Source organism: Rhinolophus sinicus, chromosome 4 (assembly GCF_057876585.1).
Source record: "Rhinolophus sinicus isolate RSI-liver-muscle chromosome 4, RSI-T2T, whole genome shotgun sequence".
Lineage (NCBI taxonomy): Eukaryota > Metazoa > Chordata > Mammalia > Chiroptera > Rhinolophidae > Rhinolophus > Rhinolophus sinicus.
In genome coordinates this window covers 59,937,692-59,954,798 of record NC_142504.1, presented here as the reverse complement: position 1 = coordinate 59,954,798, position 17,107 = coordinate 59,937,692, and the positions used below count along the sequence as shown (strand labels likewise).

At 49.1% G+C, this 17,107-nt stretch overlaps 1 protein-coding gene across 2 annotated transcripts in view; it reads right to left on the bottom strand.

Moving 5' to 3' along the window:
- Positions 1–8,600: 8,600 nt before the first annotated feature.
- The window catches only part of RUVBL1 (RuvB like AAA ATPase 1), a 46,611-nt gene continuing 38,104 nt past the window's right edge, over positions 8,601–17,107 (bottom strand). For both annotated transcript variants that reach the window (XM_019718680.3, XM_019718679.3), the window contains exons 9-11: positions 14,721–14,823; positions 10,069–10,160; positions 8,601–8,994 (exon numbers count right to left, since the gene is read on the bottom strand). In XM_019718680.3, the coding sequence (XP_019574239.1) occupies positions 8,835–8,994; positions 10,069–10,160; positions 14,721–14,823 (355 nt within the window). In that variant the 3' untranslated portion in view covers positions 8,601–8,834. The remainder of the gene's footprint in view (positions 8,995–10,068; positions 10,161–14,720; positions 14,824–17,107) is intronic.

Here is a 17,107-nt window from a genome sequence, read left to right as displayed (position 1 = left end):
GACCACAGGAGTAGGCCACCGTCTGTCTTGTGAGTTGCAGTGTCTTCCTTGCAAGAGCCTATGGCCCCACACCTCTCATCCCTTCTAGTCCAAAGGGCACTGTTGCCCTTGGCTGCAACAACAAACATTAGTACACATCCAGTCACTGATTGTGAGGCTGGCCTTGGCCAAACCTGCAGGTAAGCCAGGAGGGTCTCCAGTCCATCCTGGACCACAGCTTCATATAGACAGCAGTGGTGGGCATGGTGACTGCTCCCCTAGAATATGTCATGCAGAAAAGTCTTCCAAAAATTTGCACTCGGAGCCAAATGACACTGTTTCCAGGGTAAAATGAGAAAAAAGACTTCCCAAACCCAGATTTCAAAGCTGATATGATTGTGCTGGACAATTCCTCACCCCACATCCTCTGCCACCATCCATCCCCTGCCTGAGGCTTCCTCAGTGACCCACAATGGATGCACTGAGGCTGGAGCCTAGCTAAGGAGGAAGGTCCTGCCCACCTTTTATCATGGGTCACTGAGGTGGTGGTGGCCAGGGTGGGATGTCCCTCTGGAAACACTTGACGCACAGGTGTTGGGGCCTGGCCCTACAGAAGTCACACATCAGCAGTGCTCTGAGACTACACCAGGACAAGATGTACAGCCAGTCTGCCCTGTGCTCCCTCCGCACCTGCCGGCTGAGGAGTGGGCTCAGACACAGGGCAGTGGCAAGCCAGCAAGCACTATGAAATGCCAAGACAGGCAGTGCTCTGTTTGGACCTCCAGAAACTCGGAAAACTTCCTGCCCCCAGGACAGCATTGTGCCTTCTCTTGGTCCCTGTGCCTGTGGCCAGGCCAGCCTCACCTGGGAGCAGAGCCAATGGAGCCCACATTCAGGCAGCCACGTGTGTAGTTTGGGTACCCGGCTCTGCCTTGTCTCACTGTGATGCCGGGCTGGCCCCTCTGCACCTCACTTCTCACCTGCGTACTGCCTCCTGCTCATAATGGGGGTAATCCTCTTTTTCCCATGGGACAGGCACTGATAGCCACTTCCTACTCATGATCGCAACCACCGTCCCCACCCTCCAGCCGCCACAGACCTGCGGAAGAAATTGCCCGGGTTTTACTGGTGCAGAAATGAGTGTGGCCAGAAGTCACACAGCCACTTAGCGCGGAGCCAGGACACAAAGCTCAAGGCCCTCTTCCGGCTCCAAGCTCCTTCTTGGCTGCTGGGCCTGCCTGCGGGTACCTCTGCTAGAGGCCTAGTTGGGGAAAGAATAAAGGGTTCAGGGAAATGTGACCCTCTCCTGGGAGCCTCCCTATGTTGCCTGTGGCTGGGTCCTTCCAGGAAACCTGCCCTGGCTTGGGGGCAACTCCAGCCTCAGCTGATGGCCCTACTCTAGTCTTGCCACCTGCTGACACCCACACCCTATGCCCCTCCTCCAGCCTGCCCCTGCTGAAAGCCCTGGGCACGATTCCCTGGGGAAAAAGTCCTCGGGAAGCTCATGTGCAGTGGGGAAGATGGGTAAGCCTCCATCTACACCCCAAGGGGTTAACGCAGGGAAGAGCTTCCTAACATGAGGGCGGAGGGGGGGTGGGGTTGGAGGGGGTATGTGACACCGTTTGAGGAGCAGCAAAACCTCCAATGCAAAGAACTTCAACACCCATCACTGCCCGGTTCTGGAAAGTCCTAGGGGTGACCCCTTAGTGGCAGTGCCCACCTCACTCCCCTGCCCCAATCCCTCTGGGACTCCCGCATCACCGTACCCCAGAGCCTTTTGCCAGCACATTTCTACAATCACCCACTCTTTTCAATACATATTGAGCCCCTGAGGCTAAATGGGTCAGGAGCTGCTTCTACCCTCAGAAAGGTTATATCCCTGTAATAGGGGTTCTGCAGCATCCACCACGCCTCCGGGCCTTTCTCCAGTTTCCCTCAGTCTGTTTTCCTGACAAACTCCTGTTCATCCTGCAAAGCTCAGCTCAATGAGGCTAGAAACATCTAAATGCTCATCAGAAAGGGGCTGGCGAAATTATATCACCTCCCTCCTATGGAAAGGAACTAGTAGAACATTCTTTATATGCTTAACTAGAAGAATCTCCAAGATGTACTGTTGAAGAAAAAATAAAAAGGCAAAAAGCAGAACAGTGTATGCTACTATTTGTGTTTTAAAATGGGGGAAATAAAAAGATAGATTTCATTGGGAAAAGACCTAGCAATTTCTCATGAAACTGAAGATATACCTTCCCAAGAGAAATAAAAATATATGCCTACACAAAGACTTGTACAGGAATGTTTATCGCAACCTTTTCAAATACCTGAGCAGTGGAAACGGTCCAAACGGCCATCAGCGTGTAAATGGATGAGTAAATGGCGGTCACCCATACAATGGCCTTGTGCCTAGCAATCAGAAAGAACAAACTATGATACACACCAGTGTGCATGAGTCTCAAGAGCATGAATCTCACTATCCAAAGTGGATTAAAAGAAACTAATCACAACAGGTATATGGTGAGAAAAACCAGACCAGTGTTGCCGCCAATGTGTTGGAGATTGACTGAGAAGAGGCGCATGGGAACTTTCTGGGGTGACAGTAACATCCTTGATAGGGTTCGGTTTTCATTTGTCACAACTCATGGAATGGTCTCCTTAAGATTATGTATATTCACCGTGTATAAATTAAACCTTAAGAAAACCAACAAATATTGAACTCATAATTGTATGTATGCTAAAGTATTTAGAGATGTAGTGTACTGATGTCTGCAACTTAGTTTGAAATGAGTAAAAGAAGATTAAAACGGGCTGATGGATGAAGGGCCGAGTGGATAGTGTCTAGGCAGTAGGTTTACGGATTGTCACTGTACAATTCCTGCAACTTCTGTTATGTTTGAAAATTTTCATATATGTTGGGAATGCATGTGTGCGGGCTTGTATACGCACAGGACATCCCTGGAGGGGTACATTGGGTGGTATGAAGCAGGTTGCTTCTGGAGAGAACAGAGTGGCTGAGGGCAGGGGAGAGGGAGATTCTTCACTGTACTTTCACATTTTAAACCATGATGTAAATTATCCATAATTACTTTTTTTCTTTAAAAAAAAAACAAAAAAAAACCCAGCTCTGTAAGCTCTCCCTGACTGCTCGTTTCCCACAGGGACGTTGGGATGCACGCTCCCTACTTGCCCGCCCACCGCCTCCACTATTACGTAGGAATCGAATCCGGACTGTGGTTTAGACTAGGGATCTCACTCCAGGCTTGGCCACGCCCCCGAGCGGAAGATGGGGCGGAACCCAAGACCAGGGCTGGGCGGGGCCCAGGACGCGGGGTGGGTCCAGCGCTGTGCGCATCTGTCCGCGTGGGGACGCTGTGGCCTCACAAACACCAGAGCGGCGCAGCAGCCCGGGAGTTAGGGGAAGTTTCGGAGACCTCCCACACCGGAAAAGGAAAGGGCGTGGCCCTGCCCCTGCTGTGGATCGAGTGAGACCCCCACCACTCAACAGATCGGCCCCAGCCAGGCCACTCGCCTTGGCCTTGCCCTTCGCCTCTCCCGCGACCCCTCGGCCACTCTGGCGACTGGAGCACCCTGCTAGCACTTTCCGCATACACTTTCCGTCCCGGCCCGGAGTGGCAGGCCTTAAGCCCGCCGACCCTATCCTTAAGCTTCTGGCGCACGGCTTCTTTCTGTCTGTGGTGGGGCCGGCGGCTGGCTCTTATCCCGAGGAGAGAGCCCCTGGGGTGGGCGGTGTCATCTCGGTGGGCGTTTGTGGGCTTTGGCAGGTCCCGCAGGCTCTTCGCAGTCGCCTGGTGTGGCGCTAGCCGGGCAGGCGAGTGAGCGAGAGCACCGGGACGCGGGGGACTGCGAGCTGAAGGCGGGCGTCGCTCAGGGGGCGTAACTCTCAGGACCTTGCAATCTGTCCCTTGGGCCACGGGGACCTGTGGTTTTGAGCAGGGAACTGGGTCAGATCGGGGGTTTTCAAAGATGGCTGGAACAGTGGGGAGGGAGCCTGCAACAGGCAAGCAGGCTGGTGGCTCTGGTGGCAGAGGCCTGACTTAAGCAGGGGTCGGAGTGGGGAGGTCACTGTTCCCCCACCCCCGCAGCCGACTGTGCGCGGTCAGTCGGAGCCATACAGGCCCCTGATGACTGCGTACCTGGGCCCGAGCACGCCTTGGTGATACTTCTGTCACGCTGTTCATGTACATGCCCCAGCCCTCACGCTTGTGTCCCACACACAATTGTCCAGGTTACTGCCGGCCTCGGTGCACACGTCCTGCGAGTGTGTGCCCCAGACCTGCACCCGCCACCCCCTCGGTGTCCCCTGTGCCCCGCGCCTAGGTGGTCCCCGCTGGCCAGCACGCACCCTGCGGTGTCCGACCCCGCTGCATCCCTTCGGTGCGGACTCCACGAGCCCTCCCCGAAGCTGCCCGCGTCCCCATTAATCACGCGGCGCTGACGGCGCCGGTGTGCGCGTGGGCGGCGTGACGATGACGGTGGCGGCGGGTGACGAAGCGGGCAATCGACGGACGCCCATCGGCCCATCTTATCGCGCCGGCCCAGCCGCCGCCCGCCTCGCGCTGCCCATTGATCGCGCTGGGCCGGGGCCGGGGGTCAGCTCGGGCCGGGCCGGCTTGACAGCCGCATCCATCGCCGCCCAGACGCGCGCTGATGGCGGCACAGGCGGCGACGCCTGGCAATTAATCACCGCGCCTGCCGCTGAGTGACGGAGAGGGGTGACAGGGCCAGCCGGCCGACAGCTAGCCCATCCCGTCCCCGCTCCTGGGTCCTGCTGCGCAGCTCTCCCTATGCTCCAGCGGCCCAGTCATCCTGGCCAGGCCTACCGCTGGTCCCCACGGAGCCTGTGGTCACGGGAATAAATGGGAGGAGGCGTGGGCCCACACTATAGGAGGCAAGGACAATGGCCATCTGGGAGGACGGGATAAGCGTGGGGAATGGATGAATGACCAGCAGGTGGACTGAAGTGGACACTGTTCTACCTCTCAGTGGGCCTGTTTTCCAGAGACCAACGCTACTGCTTGGCTGGGAGGAGGCAGCTATTTCTCCCCCATTGGCTGCTCCAGCCCCAGGCTGGGCCTCAGAGGCCCAGTGAGAGGCAATGTCCTCTTCTTGGCAGTCAGTCCTAGACACTGAGGATAAAGCCCAGGCTTTGCAGTTTCTCTCCTCTCTGCTCCCGAGCTTGTGCAGCCCTGAGCCTGTGCTTGTCCCTTGGCCTAACACAGAAGGGTCCAGCCAAGAGAACTCTCTCTAGGCCTTTCCAAGGGCCACTGTCTGGGATGGGGAAGGGCAGAGCCTAGCAGGCCTCTGGCTCCTGTTGAACAATCTGTGACTTTCTCTTCTCCCAAGAGGGACAGGGATTGGGAACTCTTCACTGAATTTTAGTATCTCAAGTGCCCTATGTAGTCACCTCACCACGTCCTCAAATCAATCTATGGGATATGAGTGGGCCCCCATCTTATGGACGAGGAAACCAAGACTCAGGCCCAGAAGGGACTACTAGCCTCATCAGGACCACAGGCCAAAACAGTCAAAACCACCTTCCTGTCCGCCATGCCCCCAGAACTTGGTTGCCCCCACCGCCACCATCACCACCAATCACCTCTGCCTGGGGCCCCACAAGAGCAGGGCCTGGCTGCTCAGGCTCGTCCAGGCTGGCCCTGGGAGAGAAGGAATAATGCTAGGTGACCAATGTCTGCTGCTTTCCTGGCAGAAAAGAAGTCTGCTGGCCCTGGAGTCTCAGACTTGGAGGCCAACAGAGTGTACCTCTCATCATTGTGCAGCTCCATTTTCTTAGAAAAATAGTTGAGAAAGCTTTGATAACCAAGAAGTCACTCTCTGGTGTGACTCTATCATTTGTTTAGCCCTAAAAAACAAAATATCCAATGAGCCAATCTAGGGGGTGCAACCTACGAGGTGTGTTGGTAAGAAGGTATTTGGGCTGAGAAAATGAAGGCAGGGACAAGGTGGCTTCCCAGCGAGGGCCAGGAATGCTGTCTATCCTTCCAGCTCTCACACAGAGCCATCAGCACAGGAACAGGGAGCTGGGATTTACATGCAAACACTCCCTCTCCTCCTGCCCACCAATCAGTTTGCTAGGAGGCACCCAAGAAAGCTTGGGCTCAGAGCTTGGAACATACAGCCACTTCCTATGACCAACCCCCACCCTGCCTCACTTTAATATTACAACAATTTTTCACGCCAGAGCTGAAATAGTGCAAAACATGGGGCTGCTGTAATTGTTGGTAGATTGTGTGTCAGCCTGATAAGATGTAACAAATATATTCCTCCTCACCAGGGTCTGTTTCCCTTTTGGTAATGGATGGAGAAACTTCTCATAGTTAGCGAGGGATAAGTCGTAAAAACTTCGCCTGGAAGATTAATGTAATAATCATAGGCCTTGCTGGAAAAAAAGGGAAAATTAAAAAAACCCAACCTTCCCACTTATCCAGAACCATCTCCCTCACTTTGGAGGACAGGGAAGCAAGGAGGGACCACATCCCTGAGCACCAAGGAGCAGGATTCCTAAGGAGCAGGAATGGGGGCTGTGACCACACACACCCCACTCCCCACCCGGACTGCGCTGGACATCAGGATTCCCTGAGCAGCTGGGAGGGACTCTGTCCCAACCTGTACTTAAAAGGTTTGCTGTCACTGTTGCTTTTCTACAGCCCAAACACTGTGAAAGGTTTGGGGGTTGGAGGCAGGGGTTCAGGTATGTGGGCAGAACCTGGTTCTTGTCCTCTGGGGTAAGACCTTAGGCAAGTCGCCTTCCTTACACCTGTCCCTTCTTGCTTCACCTTCCTGGGATGGAGGTCAGATCTTGAAGGTTCTTCCCACTCAGCACATTAAGGAAGGCGGTATAGCCATAGAGGATAGGAGCACAGACTCCAAGCACACTGATTCCAAATCCTCCTGGTTTCTTCTCTTACCAGCTGGGCAAGTGACATAAATGTGACCAATAACATACGGCTGCTGTGAGAATGTGAAGCATTAACACAGGACCTTGTCCACAGTCAGCTCTTATTACATCCGTTGGTATCAGAGATATCACTATTGTTTTTCTGATGTGGCTTAAGTTGGGAGGTTACAGACACAGGATATGGGCAGCCAGGACAGGCCAGAGCTCAGCCCTGACTTCAGGAAGTATCCCACCGTCACCCACTATGTCTGGTTTCCTCACCACCACCACCACCACCAAGAACCCCCATGTTAGGATCTCCTTCACAGGCCAGGCCAGAAGAACCATTTTGGCAGCAAGGACTGGCTGGGACCTTCTCAGGGTCTCAGCATGGCTTCAGAGCTCTCAGAGGGCTGGATGGACTCCGACAGCATTATCTCAGCCCTTCTGCCAGCAGTCTCCTAGCCACTCTCAGGTCATCACTAATGGGAGAACAGTTATGCTTGGCCTACAAGGACCTCATGGCTAACTTGAATTAGAGCAATGACTGGATCAAGATGACCATCTTGGTTAGCCCGCTCTTCTGCACATAATAACAGCATGGAGGTCCTGCCCTTGAGGCCAGAGAACCAAAATAAGCCTGTACCAAGACTCTGCTGCTGTGGCTAAGCCCTGCTTCAGGCAGCAGAGCTGGCAGTTAGGAGCCAGTCTGGCAGAGAAAGAATGTGGTGCTCAGGCGAGAATGTTCTGGTATGGTATCTGTCAGGCACTGCCACTTCTCCTTCCTCTCAAGGGACTGAAAGCCCCACATCAGTGAACTAACAAAAAGATGTAGTACCAGTGATGGGGACATGTCAAAGGGACACAGGAACCAATTGAAAGGACACCCAATGGTCAAAGCTGGACTAATCTGAGCAACAAAATAAGTAATGTACTACTGGATTACAACCCAAAGTATAATAAATATCCATGAGACCATACCGAGATAAATAACTGAATAAACAAACAAATAGCGAGAAGAGACAATCTGTGCTAAAGAATTCTAAATAATTTATGTAGATGGTCAGCCCCCAAGAAGGTGGAGCAAAACTCCCCACCCCTTAAGTGTGGGCTGTGCTAAGTGACTGCCAAAGAGGACAGTGTAGGAAAGGGGAAAAGAGTAACTTGACAGTGGAGAAACCTGACAAACACCTCAGCTGGGCGATCAAGACCAACATTAATAGTTATAAATCATGCTGATAATATGCGATAAAAATTACACTTGACCTATATGGCCTTCCTCCCAATAACCCACAATCCCAGTTTAATCATGAGAAAAACAGCAAATTAACCCCACTGAGAGAGATTCGAGAGAATATACCTGACCAGCACTCCTCAGAACTGTCAAGGTTATCAAAAGCAAAGAACATGTGAGAAACTGCCATAGGCAGGAAGAGCCTAAGGAGAAATGACAACTAAATGTAATGTGGGGTCTTGGGACAGAAAAGGGACATTATATAACTCAGGAAATGGAATAAAGCATAATAAGGTATTGGTTCATTAACTGTGACAAATTTACCATATACCACTAGAAGATGTTAACAGTAAGGGAAACTGGGTATGAGGTATGTGGGAACACCCTATACTATCTTCACAACAATTCTGTACATCTAAAACTGTTCTAAAATACAAAGGCGTTTTTTTTTAATTAAAAGAAGAAAAAGAGATGGCATCAAAGTAACCTATAAGGGTTTATTAGAAAACATACCAGGTGAGTCAGGGTTCCTACAAAGCAACCACGGGAGAAACAGATAATTTAGAAACACTTTCCACACTGAACTGACAACAATGCTAACCGCGCCCAAGTGGGAACAAAGCCAAGCCGAGGGACAAGGCTTGTGTTCGCAGGCTGGACCTGGGCCCAGGTACGCCCAGCAGAGTCTCTCTGCAGAAAACCTCAGCTGGCTCACTTCATGTACTTATCCTGCTGGTCAGCCAGGATTTTGGCCGATGACTTGGCATCATAGAAGAGCTCACTGATCTCCTCAACGTGCTCTTTCTCGATGCTGTCCTTCCCGTTGATCTTAGCAAGCAAGTTGGCCGGGGTCAGCAGCTGCACCGAGTACCTAGTGTAGACAGGGGCCGGGGTAGGAGTGAAATGGTGGCCATAGATAGGAGCCCGCTCCCAGAACAGCTGGAGCACTGAGACCAGGGGCTGAGGCCAATGCTGGGCTTGTGCTAGCTGTTGCAGACACAGCAGTCAAGGAGATATGACAGCTGTCCTTTCTCAGAGAGCTGCAGACCCCTCATTGGAGGGGTCAGAAGTCACTAACATGACAAAGTCCTACTCTTCCAATTTCTGTTTGTCACAGTCCAAAAGTTCTCCAACAGAAGGTAGCTCCACTGCAACTTGAAAGAGATCTCAAACTCAGATGTATACAAATGCCAGGCAGGTAACACCAAGGTCCAGATAGGTTACATTGAACATGACAGGGAAATGAACACACAGCCACCTGAAAGCATAGGGCACATCCAAAGGCAAGAAAATTCAGGAGGTTTTAAAGCACCGCTCCACCCAAACAAAACAGGTTGCAATTCTGCTTCAACCTTAGGAGCGAGGGAAATAGGGACAGGCTAAGGACTGTGAAGTCATGATTTCCCAAGGAGTCAGGACACTGAGGAGGGACATCCTCCACAGGCAACTGCTTCGAGCTGCTGGTGAACAGTCAAGAAAGCAATCTATGTCTGCACTCTTCTCACACTCGCCTATACCCACCATCCCTACCCAAGACACGCCTGGAGAACAGAATCTACGGGGGTGAGGCAGGGCCTGGCCAATGAGCTCCCTGCCCTGGACCCTGGTCTCTGGTTCTGTCCATCTCCTCTACCAAGGAGACTGGCCCAGGGTCAGAGCCAGTTCTCTACCACAGGGGTGCATCTGCTACAGGACAATGGGACTTAACCTGTTACTCTAGCTTTTTAAACTCCATCTTCTCAATTTAAGAACTCTAAATTGCAATGTCCTGGGGCAAGACCTATCACACTAGTAAGAGCAGACATGGTCCTATGCCCTGTGAAAGGAGCCTGCCTTTATGTCCCGGAACAGACCCCATCCAGGCCGCACAGGCCTTGCTGAGAAGGCACCAGCAGGGGCTGGGGCAGCTCCAGGCAGACACAGGTCCAGGGGACAACCAGCTCACCTCAAGGTAGTCTTGGTACCAATCTCCCCCAGGTGGTTCAGCGCCTCCTCACTGATGTTGATTCCCTCTGTCTGGGCACGGATTTTAATGATCTTTTGGAGGAGAAAAACCATGATCAACAACGAATGACATCAAGTGTCCCATTTATAAAGTGCTTTAAAAACAACCGTGTTCAGTGTTTCTCATCCCACATCATAAGGGCAGCAGAGGCCCAAACTTGGGCTGGTGGGGCAGAGAGCCCACCCCTACCCAGGACTGCTGGCTTCCAACACCTCCAGGGTGCCAGACACACTGTGAATGGCTTTACAGCCATGGGGTTGCCTTCATACTAACTAGAAAGCAGCTGGTACCCCTGAAGCTGTGCACTAGGGTGCCTCAGCTCCTGTCTCCCAGCCCTTCACACTCAATCTCTAGACCCAGAAAATAGAGGCCTCTCCAAAACCTGCCAGGCTCCCACACAGTCTTTAACCTTCCCACCTATAAACACTCAGGGAAGAAGAGACATTTTTTATTTGCTCGATAAATAACAATGGTTAAATAAATCAAAAAAGTTACTTTTAAAAATTTACCAGCCGTTATACCATCACTGGAAGATATCTGATCTATCAAGAAGAGGCTGACGCTTGTTGCAGTTTAAAGATCCCAGTAATGTTGGATGGGAAGGAAGCTGGCAGCGGGGCTGCTGTAACACAAGTGGCACCAGCATCTTACAGGCGCACCGGCAGTGAGTGATAAGGGGCAGCTGGGATAATGATGTTGTGTGTTGTGGAGCTGAGATAACTCGAGGACTTTGAGCCTCATATAATACAGGAATTTTTCACTATGGCAGCTTCGTAAACAAGATATCAAGAAGCCCTTGTTTAAATTAAAGCCATAAAAACACACCCGGGTAGAGATGTAGGAAGTGGGAAAGACAGAGCCCCCAGCTAATAGCCTTACAAGGGGAAGAGAGGGACCAGAGGTTTAGGAGACGGACACTTCAAACTGGTCTTTCAGGGCTCAGGCAGAGACCCTGTGGGCAGGAGCTGCAGGTGGAGGGAGTTTAGTGTCCAGAGACACTGATAAGGGACCCAGTATATCAGCTTCTACCATGTTTCCCCAAAAATAAGACTGGGTCTTATATTAATTTTTGCTCCATTAGGGCTTATTTTCAGGGGACGTCTTATTTTTTCATGTACAACAATCTACATTTATTCAAATACAGTCACGTCATCTTCTTCTGGAACATTGTGATAACGTATTAAATGTGTCCGTCTGGCTGACGATCTTAACTGGGGCTTATTTTCGGGGTAGGTCTTATTATCAGGGAAACATGTTATGAATGAGAAAGGCCCTGCTCAGTAAAAAAGTCAGGTCTCGTATAAGTAGGGTAGGAGCTGGGGCTGAGGTGGCCGGGCCAGTAAGCACTAGGGGAGGTGGTTAGGGCTGGAGGGCCATGTGCTGGAAGGAAAGTCTTTCATTCTGTCAGAAGACTCATGCATTTTGTATGAAATGTCCTGATTTCTAAATGTTGGCAACTTGTTTAAATATTTCACATTGCACCAGCCCCAATGAAACCTATCTGTTCAGCCAGTGATGCCAAGGTATAACCCCTGTCAAAAGACTCTTAGCTTGTGCATGAGGGATTCCACCATCTGGGGTCCAAAGCTAAATGTAGCTGAGCAGAGAAATTACTGGATGGGCAAGAGGAAGGCGGAAAGGAGTAGGGATAGAGATCCTTGTTCCTGGCTCCAGCAGCAGGACTCCCCGCTGATCACAACAGTCAGAGTCAAACAGGTTTGTGCTCCAATATAAAGCGGGCTTCTTAACTGCCAGATGGGGAATAAGGAAACCTCCAGGTCCTGCCAAGAAAAATGTCCCCTGGGGCCTTCAGAAACTCTAGGGAGATGCAAATATTTAATCCTGGAGCCCGGTCAAGAGGAAAGCTTAAGCTCTAAGCATCTCGTCTTCAGTGAACTGCGCTGAATTGGAAGACAGGCTTCAGGAATGTCAGGGACAGTCTGCTCTCAGTCTCTCTAGAGCAGGTCAGAGCAATCCCAAGAGCTACTGTTTCAGACTGCTCGGAAATGGACAGTTCATAAATTAGATCTTTAATCATTTAATAACCTGCAGGGATAGTTTATGAGGGTGTCAGCACTGATGGCAGAGTACACAAGTTACATTTACTTTGTTTTTAAAAATTCCTCCCCCAGGCTCCAGTAAAAATGCAGAGGTTATCCTTGAACCCATAAGAACAAAGCAATGAAGGTGCTGGCAGTAAGTCTATCCTCTGACTGAGCCAAGACGAGAACCAGCCCAAGAGGCAGCCTGCAGTCACTACTCTGGAGGCACAGGGCAGAGGGGAGCTCGGACTGCATGCTCTGGGGTCAAATGGAAGCAGCAAATGTGGACTGGCTCTGAGTCGGGTCCTAGCACTGCAGCTTATTCTGTGACCATGGGGCCCTTGTTGTTTCCGAGCCATAAACCCTGGTTATTGAAAGTTACTGTGAAGACCACAGAAGATGTCTGTGAAGCAGCTACAAGCTGTTAACAGTAATACTTACTGCAGTGGGAAGGGATGGCTGGCCCTGTCCCTTCCCTAAGTTATTGTTGCTATCTCACTTAGTCCTCACAAGCCCTCCCTCTTTGAAAGGAGAGAGCAGATTTTCCAGTGAACCGGGAAGTCTGGGGCTCACAGAGGTTAACCAAATTGCTCGAGTCACTTAGCCACGAAGTGCTCCGAGTGTGCAGGACACTTGGGGCTCTAGTTTCAATGGTAAGGATGGGGAAGGGGCCAATTTCTCCTTTGCTTTTGCTTCTGCTTCTATTCAATGAATGCCTTGGCTTCAACCAAGCATTCATCCAAGAGCAAGAGACCACTATCTGGTGACAAAGGCCCCCAACCATGGACACTTATCTCCTAAATAACGCACACACTTGCTGCCATGAACTACAACTGTTTGGGTATTCTGTCTCCCTTTCTGTTTATAAAGGGAGCTTTCTGGCTTCGTGCTTACTTCCGCACTCCTGGGTACTGGTCAACAAGAAATGTTGGCAGGGCCAGGCAGGACAGGCCACATGCAAGCAAGGCGGTGGCCAGGTAGTACCCAGTAGAGTCCCTCAGAGCTCCAAAACAAAAGGCTCTGCCGACAAATTGCCAAAGGAACTCCATCCCGAGTTGAGGTATTTCTAGCAGGTGGGAGGCTGGTGGCATGGCACTTAGGAACATGGGCTTCAGGATTAGACAGCCTGGATTCCAGTCAGTCAGGCCTGTCACCTACTAGCCACTGACAAGCTAACTTGGGCATTGAGTTAGCCTAAATCTTGGTTTCCTTATCTTTAAGAGTGACAATGATAATAGTTCTCCATATTTCATGGTTACTGGGGCTCAAATGGAATCATGCTGGCTAAGCATGTCCACGGACTTAGTATGACATCCAACAAACAGTGCCTGGGTTCTGGAGAGAGGAGAGGGTGCAGGGAGAGAACTTCAAGACATCAGTGCAGCTCTGGTCCACTCCACATCCCCAGCCTTGGCCGCACACAGACCCCAGTGAGAGAGAGACCTACACACAGGCAGTAAGATTATCTGGGGCACGGGTGCGCAGAGCAGGGAAAAAAGTACTGTGTTCCCCCAGTGGGAGCAACCTAAGGTGCAACCCACCACTGAGCAGATGGCCTGGGCTTCTGCAGGGCACAGCCTGGCTTTACATCCTGGACTTGCTACTCTGTGATTTAGCCATCAAAAGGAAAAGAGACCATGACCGTAACAACTACTGAAGTACCAGTTAGGGGACCAGAAATTCTAAGTGTGCAGTGCCTAGGCACTATTTGGCACACAGTTGGTGCTCCAGCTCCAGATTAAGCAAGAGGTAATTCCTTCAGAAGGAACTGGGACTGTACTCCTTGGGATAAGGCCCAATCTCATACATCTCTGTCACCCCAGCCCCAAGCCTAATTCAAACTCAGCTCATGTGGCATTTTGAGCATGCACTCTGTCAGGGACCGAGCTAGATGCTTCCATGTATATCTCCTTCAAGCCTCTCATTTTAAGATTAGTTTTATGACCTGCATTCCAGGAGCCCCTCTAAACTGTGTGACCCTGCTTCACCATCATCTCTACAGCCAAGGCAGCAGCCCCAGGCACAGCCTCCAAAATCTGCAAGAAACCCACCACTAGTTAGGCCGCTTATGGCAGCCAGGCTCTGCTAAGGCTCGAATGCGCTCGGCCTCTCCCCGCCTTGCTGGAGCCAGCCCGCTGTGAGTTCTGGTGGGACACAGTGCCTGGCTTCACCCACTGAGTAGAAGTGACCTCCAGATAGGGCCTGGCCAAGAGGCTATCGCTCAATCATGTGCCTCTTTCCCAGAGCTGGTGGCCTCCCTAATGGCTGTCATCAAGTCAGTATTTTTCACTATACCTCCCTGAAGTTTATAAGAAGGGATATAGGCAACTGAGGTTTTGTGATACTTCAGGCAATGTCTAATTGGCCCATCCATCTCTTGGATGGAGAGACTGAAGCTCTGGAGTACTGTGACCTGCCCAAGACAGGAGCTAAGTGGTGGGATGGTGGTGGGAGCCAGGTCTGCTCTATGGATACTTGCCCGCATGGCATCAGGGAACACTGGGAGCAAATAAGGGCAGAGGAGAGGGGCAAGGGGGAAGGCAGGCTCACCTGTTTCATCTCCTGTGGAGTGTACAGCATGGTCCGGATGATCATCACTCGGTCCAGAAGGTCGAGAGGGATGCCGTGAGGAGAGGTGATGTCCTCTGTGCCCCTGTGAGAGCCAGAATGATCACATCACCCCGGGCTCTCTGATACCAGAAACTGAATATTGGAACAATGGCTAAGGCACTCACAATGACAAAACAGCTAATTCACATCCTAAGAGTCAGAGCCAGGACCACAGGGGAAATAGACTAACATTCAGGTGTCACCAAAACCAACTTCATTATTTTAGCAAATATCAATACCATAGGAAATTTGGGGAAGAGAAAAAAAAAAGCCACCTAAGCTCATATTATATATAGATATTTGCCAAATTTTCATATATACATTTTTATAAATTACGCTACGTATGTAGATTTTTTTGCTTTCATCCATGTTGCTTCAGTCTTAATAACCCATCAAGTATTTAACAAAACCCAAATTGTTGGGCATTTAGGTAGTTTCCAATTGTCGGTGATTTTATTAATGATGCTTTGATAAACAATTTTATGCATACAACCATGAATATTTCCTCAGTTGCTCTCACAGTGTCTGACACAATCCTGAACATCTATTCGAATGAACAAATGGATGAATGAATGTCCTAATTTACACAGCTACACAAGTGATCTGATTTCACTGCATTATAGCCAGTACTGGGTATTCTAATTTTTAAAGATTTTGCTGCTTTAATGGTTTAGAAAAAGGGTAACACTTTATTTGAATTTGCATTTCCTTGATTCATTTGAATGCTTTCCCTTATACGCACTAGTTATTTCTTTGTGGGGAATTGTCCAATCATGTCCTTTGCCTATTTTCCTCTTAAATCCTTAACCAAGCCATAGGAAGAACAGCTCAGGAGAGGAGCCCTGTCAAACCCACCGGGCCTTGAGGTAGCAGCTATCTGACAGGATGCATGTTGGGCAGACCTGGCAGCCAGTAGGACTGGGCTTCAGCCACAGCATCTGGAAGCCCATATGCTATGGGCTTCTGCCTCAGCGTTTGGGAATCACAGCAGCAGAATGTCTACATCAGCACCATTTCTGGTGCCAGACTAGAATCTAGGGTCAAAACTTATCAATTTAACAAAGAACAGGGACAGGTCATTTGGACTTAATTCTTAATATCAGAATATTCGGTTTAAAATATAAATAAACATTGTACATATAGAACTTCAGTAAAAAAAAATGTATCTGTTGGAATTCTATTCAGTCAGTTGAAGTGTAAATGTATACTTATGACTGCAAGAATAAAACGCTTTTCTGATACATACTACATAGGATGAACCTTGAAACCATTATGTAAGTGAAAGAAGGCCAATTACAAAAGGGCAAATATTGTATGATTCCACTTATAGGAAATATCTAGAAAAGGCAAATTCTTAAAGACAGAGTAGAATAGAGATTACCAGGGGCAGGGGGAAGGGGAAAATGGGACTTACTATTTAAGGGGTACAGAGTTTCTGTTTGGGATGATGGAAAAGTTTTGGAGATGGACGGTGATGATGACTGTAAAACACTGTGAATGTAATTAATGCCACTGAAATAGCAAATTCCACATTATATACATTTTACCACAATAAAAACAATTCAAAAAAAGAATAAAATGCTACGAATAATTGCTAAATATAATATAAAAAATAATTAAGGTCTTTTAAAATAAATGAGGAAATAGAATAATAGCAAATATAAATATTAAGGTAACTAGAGAAAACAAATCTCTTCCACCAACAAGTCATTCTAGAATTATAAAAAATAATTATAAAGATTAAATTCTATTATGATTCCAATTCTGGTATTTGGTTTGCCTGCAATCTTCACATTAAACAGAATAACCTTTAAAGGCTACATTTAATTTTAGTTATTTAATTCTATTTAGTCCATAAATTTGGGGTTTCTTAAGTCCTATTTGGGAACTCTCTTGAGAATTCTTGGGAAATCTTTAAAAGATCTCATCTTTATCACATTAAAATATCCCAAATTCTGTAACACTCATGATAAATTATCTTCGATTCAGACATAATATAACAAATATTAAGGCTAAAGAAGAAATGGTTAGAGAAAAATGAAGTACTTCTTAATCAAACTTCAAAATAGCAGAATTTATAAGAATGCATTAAGAAAATTTCTTATAGTTTTGAGTCTATAAAATTAAAAATTTAAACAAGTCTGCTTAAAGACTGCTAAGCATTTTTCAGGAATTAAAGACAAAATATTTTTGAAATTTGTCCAAGCTATGAACGTTAGATTTAATTCCTTTTAGAAAATATATTAGTGAAAAATATGTGGAATTCTATTCTGCTAGGTACAAAAGGGCCTGTGACATTGCCAAGCAGGCCAGAGCATGGAGTCCCT